Source organism: Camellia sinensis, chromosome 11 (genome assembly GCF_055761805.1).
Source record: "Camellia sinensis isolate YWXY chromosome 11, ASM5576180v1, whole genome shotgun sequence".
NCBI lineage: Eukaryota > Viridiplantae > Streptophyta > Magnoliopsida > Ericales > Theaceae > Camellia > Camellia sinensis.
The window spans coordinates 141,182,682-141,198,880 of NC_138971.1; the positions used below are offsets into that span (position 1 = coordinate 141,182,682).

Sequence of the window (16,199 nt, forward strand, 5' to 3'; positions counted from 1 at the left end):
TGTTATAGCTAAATTAGTCTATTTTATCTTTTATGACTATTTTAACCACAAATCAACTTGCCAAACAAGTTCCACCAGCTTTGTGTTTTCTTATTTCTTCTGAGTCTTTGTTTTGAGTTTGATGTTACCCGTTCTAAAAAAGAAAAAAATTCAATACTTTATGAATTTAATAGATTTGATATACATAATTTCATAATTAAATAAATTTTAATTTATATACTTTAAGGAAGTAATAACTCAATCGATAATTGAGAGATTTACTTTATATATTTTAAAATTTTAATAGACTCAACCAATAATTTAGGATTAAGTCAACAATTAAGCATATTTCAAAAATAGAAAATGTAATAAATCCAAACAAAAAAATGTTTTTCAAAGGTCAAAACAACCTAGGTTGCATTTTTGAGAAATAATTTTGTAAATAGTGATTTGCCTCATAACCCCAAACCTTTGCATAAACCCCCACATCTCTCTCTCTCTCTCTCTCTCTATCTCTATGTGCTTCGCAGTCACTTGACAATGGACCTCCTCACCATCTCTTCTCCTCTCTCTTCCAACTCTCTATCATCACCCCCCTCCTTGTCTTCTCTCTAAAACCCCAACTCTCTCTCTAAAACCCTAACTCTCTCTTTCCGACCCTATACTTCACCATCTTCGAAATGCTCACTCGCTTCTCAACAAACACCCAATAATCCCAAAACCAAATTCGGCGATTCGCTAGGGTTCGAGCTCAAACAACTCAACCACTCTCTGCATTTGTGGGCTCCGCAGACTCCTGCGACGGCGATGAGAGGCGCCGCGTCCGATGCCATGGGGCTTTTGCTGAAGGAGAGGATCGTCTTATTGGGCAACCAAATCGATGATTTTGTTGCCGATGCTATCATCAGTCAGTTGCTTTTGTTGGATGCTCAAGACCCATCTAAAGATATCAGGCTTTGCATCAATTCGCCTGGTGGGTCTCTCAGGTATGTACATGTATATATATAATACACATTATTAGCTCTGCTTTGAACGATTCATTACATTTATTTTTTCTCCATGTTTTGAGCTTGAATTTTATGTAATTTAATGTTGTTGGTGTCTATATGTGTGAATACTTGCTAAATTTGAGAAAATTTTCAATATACATCTACAAATTCATGATACGGCTTATAAATGACTAAAAATTGATTGAGGGTCTGTTTGGATGAATGGATGGATTTCAATGAAGGGATTTATGTTGAATTTTATAAAAATATAGGAGATTATGATTATGATATTGTGGGTGTGTTGAGAAACTAGAGGGGAAGATAAATAGAGATAGAGTTTTAAGTGTTTTATTAGAATTCTTGTAGAACTAGAACCTTCAAATAAAGGATTTGAAATAATTACTTGTGCATTGTTATTTTAAATCCATGGCGACAAAGTTATCAAATTTAATCTTGAAATCCATTTATACACTATTAGATCTAAATTTAAGCTATATGAATAAGGGGGCTGGAAGAAGGGGGGTTGGGTGGTAGGCAATCACGAGGCTGGGTGTGTGCAGAGGAGGGAAGGGGCTGAGGGAGGATGTCTGAGGTAGAGTGGCAGCTGAAGCTGGGGGAGGCTGGTTGATGAGGAACTGGTGCTGGTTACCGGAGTTGGGGGTGGCAGCCGGGTAGAGTGGGAAAGGATTATTGTTAAGGTTTGGGAGGTTAGGGATGGAGGCAAACTCAGAATTCCATGATCAGATAAAATTGTAAAAAAAAAAAAAAAATTGAGTCAGGTCCAAACAAAAAATTGGGATGCTGGTAGCAGCACCCCAAATTTATTTGTAGAAATGAGAAGTTGTGATGGACTTAGTGGGTGTTTGGGAAGTGGGTTTTTTTGTAGGTTTTTTTAGTTGTATGATATTATTAGAGAAATTTTTTTTTTTTGTTTGGAAAGATAGTTGGGTTTTTTTGTGGTTGGATGTGATGTTTGTGAGAGAAAAAGTGAAATGATTTTGGGGTTCGATGTGATATTTTGTTTGGATTTGTTTTTTTTTTTGGTTTTGTAACCAATTTGTCTTCTAGTGAAAAAAAACAAAAAAAAAAAAAACCAAAAACCCAACTTCCCAAACAGCGCCTTAGGCCATCTCCAACGGTTTATCAAACCTTGCATCAAATTTGAAATTTGGTGAAAAAATCACTTTTTGGAGCTCTAATGATTTCAGCAAATTGGTATCAAATTGAAAAAACATCAAAAATTTCACCAAACTGAAGACGGCTTGCTCCTTTCACCAATTCACTGTGCATAGCCGTTAAAATAGAAATTTGTGAAAATTTTACACTACGGTTGACCGGCTCATGCAAAAATTGGCCTGCGAACTGATTTAAATGGTTCAAATTACTGGTTCAAACGGTTCAAAAAAAATTTATAAAAAAAAAATTAGACTTACCGGTCGACCGGACGGTCAACCAACCGGTTGACCACTTTCCTTTTGATGCACGGTTGGAGCAAGCCATATCAGATTGAGAAATTGGCTTCTTTTTACTTAAATTTGGTGAAAAATTTGGTTCGCTGTTGAAGATGCTCTTAGTGTTACAAAGTAAATGAAGAATGACCATGCCAGTTGCAAGCCATTTGATGGGCTGTATATATTTAATAGTTTAACTGATTGTCTTCTTCTTTGAAATTTTGTGCCATGCTAGATAAACTGAATTCGTGGTTGCACCACAGCTTTCTGTTCTCCTTTGTTAATTTGCGTTGCCTGTTTCATTATCAGTGCTACAATGGCTATCTATGATGTCATAAAGCTTGTGAGGGCTGATGCTTCCACAGTTGCACTGGGCATTTCAGCATCAACAGCTTCCATAATCCTTGGTGGTGGCACCAAAGGCAAGCGCCTTGCAATGCCCAACACACAGATAATGATACATCAACCTCTTGGAGGTGCAAGTGGACAAGCGATAGATGTTGAAATCCAAGCCCGGGAAATCATGCATAACAAGGATAATGTCACAAAAATAATATCAACTTGCACTGGTCGCCCATTTGAGCAAGTGCAGAAAGACATTGATAGGGATCGCTACATGTCTCCTATTGAAGCAGTTGAATATGGAATAATTGATGGTGTTATTGATAGAGATAGTATTATTCCACTTATCCCGTGCCAGAAAGGGTGAAATCTACACTCAATTATGAGGAAATCAGCAAAGACCCGAGGAAATTTTTGACTCCTGATATCCCCGATGATGAGATATATTAGACAGACTATTAATACAGGTATGTCATTTTTAGAATTATTTATGCTCAGAGTGCCCAGTGTTTGGTGTATAATCTACTAAGTTAAAATCCAGAATTTGGAAATTAGAGCAGGAAAGCCATTTTTTGTTCAAATGCAATGGTAATAATTGTAATTGTAAATATCAAAATGAGCTTATGGGGTTGTTTGGGTTACATGCATTGTTGCCTTGCGTCGCATTTGACTTGGAATTTGGTCAGATTGATTTTGCAATTACTAACATAATTGTGAATCAAAACTAGTCATACCCAAGAAAGAGGAAAAGGAAATGAGAAAAGGGTCAATCATTGCTGATAAATAACTTGCAACCTGACTTCAAGTCCATGATTTCGTTGAGTGGCAAGGGGGAAAAAGTCGAGGGCTACATTAAGAGTTTGTAACTTTTGAAACTCTTTGGAAAGAAATGTTAACTGAAAACCAAAACACGCAATGATATCATATTTGCCAACGCCACTGGAAATATGATTAAACTTGCTTTCAACAAAGGCCTAAAAATAGTGTAATTTTTTTTAAGATAGCTTGAAATTTTTATTTTTGTTCTCATTCATCAGCTGCCTGTGGGAAAACCTAAAATTTTAACTCAATTTGGCAAAAAAACACTGTATAGGAACTTGAAGGTTTAAGAATTTTCTTTTCTAAGCACGGAATTATTGTACAGCTCCAATTAAGCTCAACAGGAGACCAAAAAAACTGTTCGATGCTCTTTCTGCATTTGCTTGTTACCGGGGTGGGGGGTCGAAGAAAAGAAAAAGGAGAAAACAAATAAATTCTGCCCATTCAGATTCGAATTGATGAACAAAGTACATTTTGTGTTTGTTAAAGTCCTCTTGTATGAGCATTGTCATGTATTATAATGTTAAATTTTAGTAATGTGTATGCTTGTCATGGAAAATTCTTGATGTTTTCTTCTTTCTTCAGTGTTGCGAGTGATGTGCATGATGATTAAGGAAACTTCAAATTAACAGTTTTTTTTTTCTTTTCTTTTTCCTTCCTCCTACAAATTTTCTTTATCAGGCTTGAGTCCAGGCTTGGCATCAGCAGATTGTTCATCTTTTTTCATCCCATGTCCCAGCAGGTATTGGGGGTTCCATTGCGACTGGGCTGGACCTGAACCAAACTATAGCGGAGTCACGGTTGAGATGTTTTATGATTCTCTTGTTTCCATTTATGAAAAACAGATTGTTTGAAAGATTTTGATCTCTCTCAATATTGCTATGTGAGGCATTTGGATGTATCAGATTGCAAATCCTGGAATGATGGTTTGACAGGAAATTATAGTGATGAAATTATATAGCACGTGTTGTCAAATAAAATTCATTACTGAGCCTATTTTTATTTTACAAATTTGGACAGCAATGCTATTTAGTCCAAAAGTCAGAGGTATTTCGCTGACCCACCTAGCCCAGCCCAGCCCTATTTTTCCAAAGGCTTGGGAGGGGTATTTCAGCTCTTAAGGTCGTTTAGTAAATGGGTTACAAAATACATAAATATTAAGTTTTATAATAATAGGATTAATAATCAATAATAAATAATAAAAACTTGGTTAGAAGCCAAAGGTTGAAATTCAATCATACCATAAAAAATTGGAAATCACAATCCAATAATGATAATAATATAGGCAACCAATCAGATCACATAAATTAACTAACATAACACAATCTATTAAATTTAATAATCACATTGCAATTCAATTTTAGAAAACGTCGTGCGTGGGACCACTTTAAAAAAAAAAATTATTTTCCAATAATAATAATTTAAATATTTATTTATGTAATATATTAAAATTCATCTAGATAAGTATAATTAAGGACCGTGTAACGGGACTCTAATTACTACAGTTAAGTCTACATATAACGAAGTTAATTTTTGTTTAAAAGCAAAATTAGAACTATACAAGTATGGAGTCCCCGTCCCTGTCATTCCATTTACTAATTCTTCGTTTGGTGAGAAATGACAAAATAAAATAAAATTCTTTCTTATGTTTAGTTTATAAACTATGTGAAAAATAATAAGAAAGAGACCTTTCTATTTTGCCCCATTCATTTCTCACCAAAAGTAGTGAAATTTGGTAAGAAACAAACTAGTTGGTTATATTTACAATACCGAGAATGCTCTTTAAATTACAAATGAAGAAAAAGAAATCACCCTTATATCTCTCTCACATTTGCTTTACTTTTTTACCTATCAAAACATCATAATAACAATACCCAATCAAACATGAGCGGGGAGGGAATGAAATTTTGAATTCAAACATCACATTTTTTGTATTTTTCCTCCTTTTTGCCCCAAAATTTTGAAAATTGCTGCCATTTTTCAACAACAAAAGCATTTATTCTCGTTTCAACTTTCAAGTCAAAAGCAGAAAATAGAAAACAAAAATGTTACTCAATAAGTTTAAAATAGGCACTACAAATGTCGAAAAGACAATTTTACTTTCAAGACAATATTTATAATCCTCTCCTAAATTCAAGAGTTCTCATTTTGGGAAGAACAAGAAAAGAAAAATATTTTCTCATTTTGGGAAAGACGCTGTGGTTTGAACCCAAACACATGAGCAAGGTACAACCACCACTACCACTAGGGCAACCCTTGTGCTTCAGATCCAAGAATTGGTAATACATACCTATCATAGCAGGTATGACTCAACAACAGTCCGGCCAAACTTCTCTTGTACATCTTTGGGAGTTTCAATCTGAAACAAGTAAAACAAAAGCAGTACACAAGAAAGATAATTAAGAAAAATGAACATAAGAACGAACAAAAAACAAAAGAGGCTTTAATTTATGAGCAAAACATCTTACCGCATTTAACGCCTTAAAAACAGCCTTAACGGTGTTATGAGGATTCCTCGATCCAACAACCTAGAAGAGATTTGATGTAAAAATTACAACCCAGATTATTAGGAATTTTTCTAACAAAATTTCAATTTAGCAGATTATTATTACCTTAGACTTCACATTTTTAAAACCAGCTAAATGTAGAATAGTTTGGACCGTTCTGCCTGCTTTCATCCCCGTCGTAGTTGGAGCAGGCCAAAGATACAGCTGAAATGCACATAAACAAGTCCAAGCAAAATCATATGCACAGAGAGAACAGTTATGCACATGTAAATAAACAAAATTAGAAGAAACTAATAGAATGGTTAGGAACCTTGGTTTTCTTGTATGAAGTTTGAACTGCATGTGCAATTGTATGCTCTTCGTGTCGTTCCACATAATGAAGGTTCTGAAAACATTTCTCATATGCCTGGTTGAATAAAATCCATCAGTTAAATGGAATACAAAACATGACACACAACATATACTGATGGATAAATAGTGTCCATACGTGCGGCCTTGAGAAATGACTTTCAAGCAAAAGAATCCACAAGATACCTTCTGAAGGGCAACAGGAACAGCTGGACCTTTTGCTTTTGCAAAACCAACTACACCTTGGTAGTTCCCGCAAGCCAACATAGCAGTGTACTTGACCACTTGTCCTCCCTACCACATATCAGATGTAAACAAAAGTTATAAAGTAGTTCATATAAAAGATTAAAAAAAAAAAAATGCAAAAAGAGGCAGCAATACCTTAGTAACTTTACAAGTTCGGTTAACATCAATTAGTTTCACATCAAAACCCTGCGCCATTGTTTAAAGACAATGTGAATTAAAATATAAATTTGATGGAAAAATGCAAAAGCATCTGCATACACAAAACAACAATTAAACAAAAACGATGGGCACACCAGAACAAGGGCAATGAAAATGCACGACCACAGATTGTTGCTGAAATAAAGATGATGTGTAGTTCCATTAGTAGTAGCACCAGAAAAAACTTTCAGTGGGTCCAAGACTTTTGCCAAAGTTGCTAGGTAAGTTACCATATAATACATACATATATAAATAACATTAACATTGAAAACAAATATCACAGGTTATGCATCACAACATGAGCAATTGCCAAATAAATTACAGCTTTGAAACAATCTACAACAAAATCACAGGAGATATAGCACTATGAAAGATAGACATCTGCGTCAAAGATGGAAATATATCATATGCTTACCCAAAAAAAATAAAATATGGAAATAGGTTATTGATATTAAACTTAGATTTGTTGATATATTATTTAAAGTTTACTACTCCCACCCACTTCTGCCTACCCAAATATATATATATACATATATTTTTACTCCCACCCCCACCTACTTATGGCTTCATAATTCACAATACGAGACAGATTCCACAACTCCATCTCCTTCCTTGATTCAAAATTGTTCCCCTTCTTTTTCTCCAACACACCCACCCACATCTGTGATCTCCACCTTCTCTCAATATCTCCAAACACCCTCATCACATCCTCATACCCCTCACAAGAAACATGAATATATCTACTTCTTCATCACCCACTTAGGACCTTCTTTCCATTTGTCCTATTCTATCCACGCCATTAACACAAAATCTAGAAACTACCAAGGATGAGCATTCAACTGCAATCAGCTCACCCACCCCTTGTCACACTGCATCCCCTTTGGCATACTCCCCTACACCTGGCCAAGCCTCTACTCCCACATAAGCTCCTCTAGTGGCAATTGAGGATTTGTCTGATCAATGGTCCATCTATTAGCCAACCTAGACAACTTAATCTCCTCCCAAAGGCATTGTATTTTTATATGACGATGGCCTACATGGATGTTCCTCCTTTTCCTTCTTTTCCAAGCATACACCTTGGGAGTTTAGTTCCCATACCCAATGAAAACTTTTAAGCAACATTTCTTTTATTTATTTATTTATTTATAAAAGTAAAAAGTTAAAGTACTTAATGGGTTATCAAACAACTGACAAATTAAAATGAGGGACTTAAAACATTATTTTTACCATGAAGAACCTTTGGTTAGATGTGCATTAGAGCAAATCCCACAAAGAACATCAGCAACAATGGTGAAAGGAAAGAACGTATATTTAAAAGCTGCAACTCATCCCTCACAATCATTCAATATGTCTAAATTGGAAAATCCTAGAACCATAAGAATCAATTAACGCAAGCAAGAGAAATTATTAAATGAAAATAATAATTTATTTTACTTATCAAAGAAGTTATGAAAAAAAAAAAAAAAAATTCGTCAACATTCCATGTTATACTATTTTTCAAATTAAATGGCCAATTAGGAGGAGGAAAGATAAAGGATAGAAAGATAACAAAAAAGGCATTATAAGAAAGACAAAATTTCAATGATTTCAGGTTAGTTCACCAGAGGATAAAGACATAAAAGGCACACATGCTAAATCAAGAAAAGAATGCAAACACAAAAGGATGATACATATACTTACTTTCCTGTAAAGAGGTCTTCTCTTCTTCTCTGTCAATGAGTTCCTCTCCTCAGCTAGATCTCTAATCTCCTCTTCCAAAACCTTTCCCTTCCTTCCAAATGTATGATCCAACTCTGCTAGCTTCTCTTCAAGTTTCTTGTCAATAGCATTCAGCTTCTCTAACAGTATATCATCCCTCTCTTTCATGTCATCAAACTCCTCATCATCATCTTCATCCAATCCCCCTTGTATCATTTGTTTTTCCTTTTCAAATCCAGCATTTTCCAAAAGATCAGCAGAGGCTCCCATTTGTTCATGATGAACGACCCCATAATTGGCGGGATTGTTCGGATCATAAGCTTCCTTCCACTCTACTAACCTTATGGCCCTATTTAGTTTTTGTTGGAGAAGAAATCTATCCTTGCCAGTGGATTCTTTCATGCGGTTCATCAACTCGCCAATGACTCGATACTCTGGGCGTAGCTGCAAATGTTTTTGCTCAAACTTGTCAATTTTGTTCATCCATTTGAAAGCATCATCCAGCGTCTCTGCCAAAAATTGTAGATACAACAAATTCATTAAGAAAATGGACTACATGGAAACAACTAATAATAATCAGATATCAAATTCTACTTACACATGTTGCACTAGTTTTTCACGAAATCAAAAAGCAGAAAGTGGAAGAAACTTTCAGCTTTTCAAAAGTTCCAAAAGCTTCTCGTCTCATAATAAAAGAGGAGAAATTTTTTTGGGTTCATATACACCCACATTCTAGGGTTTACTTGATTGGACAAAAGAGGTTTGGTGTTGTGCACACCGGCCACCTATATACTCCTATAAATACCCAGCCTTATGCTCAGTTTTCAACAATGAAAAAACACTCCCATATACTGTACTGAAGCTCTATGCACTCTCTCTAAAATTCCCTCACTCTCTCCTCTGTTCCTTTACTATATTTTGGACAATTTTAGTTCGTGAGTTCGTTCTTATCCGTTGGGCGTGAACACCAGAAGAGGAAGGTTGTGAGCATATTGGGTTGAATCTTGGAGCTAGTTGTAGGAGCTAACAATCTAAAGCCACTGAGCATAAAAATTAAACAAAATCAGTGTTAGCTAAAGGAAAACCTATTTCAAAATAAAGACAAACCCAAGGGTTTAGGGAGAAGAGTCGAGCCTTGCTTTGTTTGTGGAAGAACTAATAATGTTGCCAAAGATTGCTACTTTTTTTATCAGCAACAACAAAATTTTATTAAGAAATGAAGCCAGAAAGAGGCGAGGATGAAATTTCCTCTACAAAGAAGAAATAAAATAAATAAGACAAAACAGTGAAAGAAGACGAAAATCCAAAAAAAAAAAAACAACCACCAAGACAAGATAACACTATGTGGGTGTTTGGGAAATGGCTATTTTTTAGGCTTTTTGGCTATTTTAGTAGGCTATTTTAGTTTTTGTATTTGGAAAGACGGAATGAATTTTAATTTGAATTGTTGTATTGAAAAATGTGTGTGAAATGATGTTTGAGGTTGAAATGACAAATTTGTCCCTAATCCCACTTTTTTCAAAATTGATGTAAAGGGGCATAAGTGTAATTTATTATCAGTGGGACAGCCGGAATGGTGACAGTGGTAGGCTGCAGTGCAGTGCCATTGAATGTAGGCTGCCAAGCTACATTTTTTTTTTTAAAATATAAATCAATGGTTCAGTTACTGTTCAAGGCTAAAAGGATTTTTTCAAACTTGAGGCTAAAATAGCCTACCCCAGGCCTTCCCAAACACCGCCTATATATCACAAATTGACACCCAATCTGTTGCAATCAAAAAAGAGGAATCCCTCTAAACAGAGGATTGCTACTTCAAGAAGACTAAGCCAACACGAAATTGAAGAAATCCAAGGGCCCAAGTGAATGTGCTAGAGGAGAATCAAGATAAACCATCATTAAGGTATAGTTCACCTTTATAGAATTTTACTTATCAAAATAAGAGTTGATAGAAAGACTCGAGAACTAATATATATGTTTGGTTTGATCGTAAACTTTTTAAAACTTATCAAGAATCAACTAGAGAAAGTGTAGCCTTAGAAAATAATTGAACCCCATGAGTGAATGAAATTGGAAATGTAGAAATAAGGATGACAATGATCCTTAAGAGGAGTGTGCCATGTTCCTAAAGTTAGGTGGAATCTAGTCTAGCACAACAAGGTTATAAGGTTGTCTTGGAGTCCAATTGAGTTTTACTAACCAAGAATTATATTTTTAGTGGGAAATGATGTCTTTTATGGTTTATTTAAATTGGATATTACTTTGGAATTTAATAAGATTTCTTCTCCAATTTTGAATGTTCAATCTTGTAATGTAAGGCATGGAAGATTAGGTCATATCAATCTATAAAAAATAAAAAAGATAATGGATTTTGATCTTCTTAATAAGTGTCAAGTGGATTTTTACGCATAAATGTGAGATTTATGTTCAAGCCAAAAATACACTAGAAAAGCTAACAATAGTGTGGATACGGATGCTCAACTTTTAGAGTTAATCCATAGTGATATATGTGACTCATCTAGGCCACCTACTAACGCTGAAAATTAATACTTTGTAAAGTTTATTGATGATTGTTTGAGGTATTGTTATGTGACTAATCCCTTTATTGTTAAAATGAAAGATGAGGTGTTTAACAAGTTTAAGGTGCACAACATCAAGGTGAAAATCAATTAGAGAATAAGAAGAAAATTCTTAGTTCTGATAGAGGAGAGTATACCCTTACTGATCTTACATCTTATTGTGAAGAGGATGGGATAATAAATACGGTAATACCACCCCATTTGCCCCAATCTAATGAAGTCACCAGAAGAAAGAATAGAATCTAATGCAATGTTGTCCAATTCTAGTTTACCTAAGAATTTGTGGGGGGAAGCAATTGCTTTTGTCCTATATAAAGTAATTAAGAAGAGAAATAATAAGACTCCTTATGAAATTCGGAAGAAGTGAGCTCATAATCTTAGTATCTTGAGAGTGTGGGGTTGTGGGGGTGTTTAGCTAAGGTGTACAAGAACCTAAGAGGAAAAAAACAAGGTCCAAGATTTGTAGACACTATTTCCTTAGAATCTACCCAAAATAATAGTGCCAATAGATTTCATGTTTCTCTTGAAATCTCTACAGATGCACTTCTGTTAAAAGGAGACTGTAAATAGCGAGAGAGAATCAATTATGCAAAACAATACTTGAGAGATAGTAGGTTTGCCACATAGGTATAAGGCTATTGGATGTAAGTGGATTTTTAATAAGAAGTTAAATTATGATGGAAGTATTGTTAAGTACAAGGTCAACTTGGTGGCTAAACGATTTACTCAAAAGAAAGGGATTCATTATGTTGATACATATTCATATGTGTCTACCATTGTCACCATTAAGACCCTAATAGCCTTAACATCAATTTGTAATCTTGTAATACATCAAATGAATGCAAAGATTGCATTCTCGAACATTAGTAACGTAGATGATGAGATCTATATAGAACAACTTGAGGCTTTTGTGGTAAATGGTCAAGAACACAAGGTTTATAGGATAGTAAAATCCTTATATGGTCTTAAGCAAGACCCTAGACAATGATACATTAAATTTGATAATGTGATCTTAGAATATGGTTTTCGTGATAATTGTTTATACTGTACACAATACTAAAGCTCTGTGTTCACTCTCCCTCTCCCTCTCTCTCCATTCCGAAGTTGCCTCACTCTCTTGGACAAGTGACTTTTAAGACTGTAATCACACGCCTCAATTTCTCACAATCACAGGCCAGTTTCTCATTACCATTGTTTATTCCAATCACATTTCTTTATATATTGTTACCCATTTTATGATTCCGTATTTCACGCTTTTCCCAGTTGTTCATCATTGTTTATCTGTACTACCTATTAGTTATTTGTGCTGTAAGTGCAAACAGAAACTACCATAAACTGAAAATTCACAAAAAATTGAACTGTTGGGGGTACATACCTGCCTCGGTGAAGTTTTTGAGAAGCTCTTCGTGTCTCTTAAACTTTTTCTCAAACACTTGGGCTCGTTTCTTGATATCCTCAGGACTGAACCTCTCATCGTCTTCACTCTCCGAATCAGTAGGCTCTTCGTACATATTGAGTTGATCAGCCCCAGAATTCTTCAGCTTCTCCTTCTCAAGCTTCTCGATCAACGGTCCCACACCCATGTAATCCTCTTCGTCTTCGGCATCAATGTCTGCAGCGTCTAAGCCGATCCTTTTCTTCTCTTCTCTTTCCTTGTGCTTTGACCTCTCCACATCGGCGAGAAGCTCTTGGATCGTTCTGGCGGAGGAAAAGGATCGATTTTCCGCCGGAAAACGAAATCTGCGGCGGAGTTGGGTGGTGGGAAAATCGGAAGAGTGGTGGGGTGGTGAAGTGTTGGTGGAGATTGGGGATTCTCCTGGGAGAGTCGATCGTAGTTGGTTGAGAATGACACGAGACCATGCTATTGATGAATGCGATTTTCTCATCAACATCATTGTGATGATGAAGACAATGGTAGTTATTGATATTGATTTTGAGTTTGAGTTTGATTCATCGAATAATGGAAATGGAAATGCCCTCTGGAACTGAAGGAGGGTGAAGGGTTCGGAACTCGTAAGGGTGCCACCGAACAACGCAGATGGACGGAGGGTTTAGGGTTTGGGTTTATGAACCAACCAAACACGCTTACTAGGGAAACATTTTTAACGTAAAATATTTTCCATGGAAAAAAAAAATTCTTGCACAAAATATTTTTTTATGTTCTGTAGTGGTGGTGGGACGGATGTGGAGGGGCGGCGAATTATGGTTAGGGTGATGATGGCGTAAAATTGTCTAATTTAATTTGAATAGGATATAAATAGACGGTTTCATGTATAAGATAAGGTTTTGTTTGTCATAATTTTAAAAAGTTAAAAAGTTATTATTTTATATAAGTTATATCATCTCTTTGTTATATTATTTCAAATCTAACTTATACCCAATTTATATTTTATAAAAATTTAAAAAGTACACTTATTTAGATTATTCTAAACCACCCCTAAAATTAGGTGTGATTTAAATTATTCTATCACTGTGGATTGCAAATGGATTGTGGGTTTCACCTGTACCCGTCAGCATTTGTCCATACTAAACATTTTTTTTTTTAAACTTGGGATTTGCTTTAATCGTTGATGTTGGTGCAAATTTAATTCCTAGGCAGAATATTCAATTTGACAAAACTGAGCTCAACATCTTAGATGAGAAGAGATCTATGTTTTTAATGAGAAATGATACATCCCTCTAATTTATGAGCTCTAAAAGAGCACTAATGATGTGAAAAATCAAAAAAACAAAACAAAATAAACCAAAGCCAAAACATTACATCACATGAGACCAACACACTAATTAGAACCATTAGAGTTCTTAATTTAGAACTCCCAATTATTAGTGTTTCTTTATTTTATTATTGATGCTGGTGTAAATGAATATTTCTTTATAATAAAGTATCTATTCCAATATTTTTTCTTTTCTTTTTCTTTTTTATTATTGTTTAATACTATTCTATTTACCTTCTAAATGCAAAAAAACACAATTGTATGTTGAAGTAGTATTAGGGAAAGTTCACTCTATTTGTATATATGTTTATATAATTTCATTTCGCTTATTTTTTTCATTGCCTTAGAGAAATTGAAAATCTATATATACATACATAATATATACTCATAATTGTTGTATTTTTAATTTTATAAATTTTAATTCATTAATTATTGATGTTCTAAAGTAATGGAGAAAAACATGCCCAAGTTTTGCCTTTTAAAGAAAAAAGTTCAAGCCGCAAATTACCTGCAACCGCTCACATATCTGCGAACCTTATCCGCATAAACCGCAACGCGCACTGCGGACGGTTGTAGATTCAATTTGTCCAAAACCGCAGACATGCGCGCGGATACAAACCGTAAACCGAACCCTCCAAAATCGATCCGCGACCACCCCTACCGTGGTGAGATGATGGGATCACTAGTACAAAAATAGTTAAAGATCACACTTTGACAAAAAAAATATCTCGCTTTTATTAGAAGTGTGATAAAAAAAAATTAGATTGATATTTTAATCACACTTAATTTAATAATTTGATTGAGTGTGATAATATTCATTTTTTATGTCACTTTTCAATTAAGTGTAATTATATATATATATATTTTTTTTTAATCACACATTCTAATTAAAGTACGATTATATATACACTACTACTTTTTAATCACACTTTTTAAATAAGTGTAATTAGATATATATTTTTTAGTCACACATTCTAATTAAAGTGTGATTACTTATATAGTTTTTAATCACACCTTCTAATTAAAGTGTAATTATATGTACACTATTATTTTTTAATCACACTTTTTAAATAAGTGCGATTATATATATATATATTTTTTAATCACACCTTCTAATTAAAGTGTGATTATTTATATATTTTTTAATCACATCTTCTAATTAAAATGTGATTATATATTCATTACTACTTTTTAATCACACTTTTTAAATAAGTGTTATTATATATATACATATTTAATCACACTCCACTACAAGAAAAAACATCTTTGGCGACTAAAAAAGCATATTTGGTCGCTGAAAGTATAAGTTTTGGCGACTAAAAAAGCATTAGTAGCCAAAAGTAAAGATTTTTGGCTACTAAAAAAATTTAATAGCCAAAAGTATAGGTTTTGGCGACTAAAAATCTGTTTGGTTGCCCATATATGGCTTTTATCGACTAAAAAAATTTTAGTAGCAAAAAATAAGGCTTTTTGGTGACTAAAAAAAAATTAGTAGCCAAAAGTGAGGTATTGGGTGACTGAAAAGATGTTTGGTCGCCAAAAGTAAGGCTTTTACCTACTAAAAAAAATTTAGTAGCCAAAACTGAGGCATTAGGTGACTAAAAAGATGTTTAGTAGCCAAAAATGAGACTTTTTGGTGACTAAAAGGAAGTTTAGTGGCCAAAAGTGGTAATTTTAGCCTGGGAATTAAATTTTTTAATGACTAAAAAATAATTAGTTGCTAAAAGTATAGAATTGACGACTAAAATTATGTTTAGTCGCCAAAAGTGGTCTCTTTTTTTTTTAGTAAATAATTTATTTTTACATAAATTATGTTCAATAAAAAATAATTATCTTTATATATATACTTTTATATTAATACGGGTCTATGTACTATTTAAATAATATATGTTGCATATATAATCATATGGTGTTATAGAGGTGTAGTGGAAAGAGTGTGTTGTATATGGTTTATGGTGTGAGAGGATTGATTGTTCAAATCTCCACAAGACACTACAAAAAATGTCACTTTTGGGTACCAAAATATTGGTCGCCAAAAGTCCAATATTTAGTCGCTGAAACGATTTAGCGACTAAAATATTTTATCGCTAAGCTCGTCGCCTTTACCCTGTCGGCGATAGTGTTGGCGACTAAATTTCGTTTGGTCGCCGAAAGTGACTACATTTGGCTACTAATATTAGTTTAGTCCGCAAATGTTATGTTTCCGCCACTAAAACCTTTAGTCGCTGAATGAGACTTTTTGGCTACTAAGTTGCTGTGATCGGGGAAGGTGTCACCTTCAGCTACTAAATAATTAGTCGTCGAAAGTACACATTTGGCTACGAAACTGTAT

The 16,199-nt window shown here is 34.3% G+C and overlaps 2 protein-coding genes across 2 annotated transcripts; one reads left to right on the forward strand and one right to left on the reverse strand.

The window, feature by feature from the left end:
* Positions 1-504: 504 nt before the first annotated feature.
* On the forward strand, positions 505-3,243 carry LOC114318189 (ATP-dependent Clp protease proteolytic subunit 4, chloroplastic). Its single transcript, XM_028265049.2, is given in 3 exon segments — positions 505-965; positions 2,729-3,105; positions 3,108-3,243. Coding segments are annotated over 3 exon segments (927 nt in total). The 5' UTR covers positions 505-519; the 3' UTR covers positions 3,212-3,243.
* A 2,370-nt stretch (positions 3,244-5,613) lies between these two features.
* On the reverse strand, positions 5,614-13,328 carry LOC114318190 (Ribosomal protein S5 family protein). The gene is made up of 8 exons (XM_028265050.2): positions 12,529-13,328; positions 8,560-9,086; positions 6,817-6,867; positions 6,622-6,729; positions 6,398-6,493; positions 6,193-6,291; positions 6,049-6,108; positions 5,614-5,939 (listed from the first exon to the last, which is right to left on the reverse strand). The coding sequence occupies exons 1-8, from the start codon at positions 13,046-13,048 to the stop codon at positions 5,874-5,876; spliced, it is 1,527 nt and encodes a 508-aa protein (XP_028120851.2). The 5' UTR covers positions 13,049-13,328; the 3' UTR covers positions 5,614-5,873.
* Between the last annotated feature and the right edge of the window lie 2,871 nt (positions 13,329-16,199).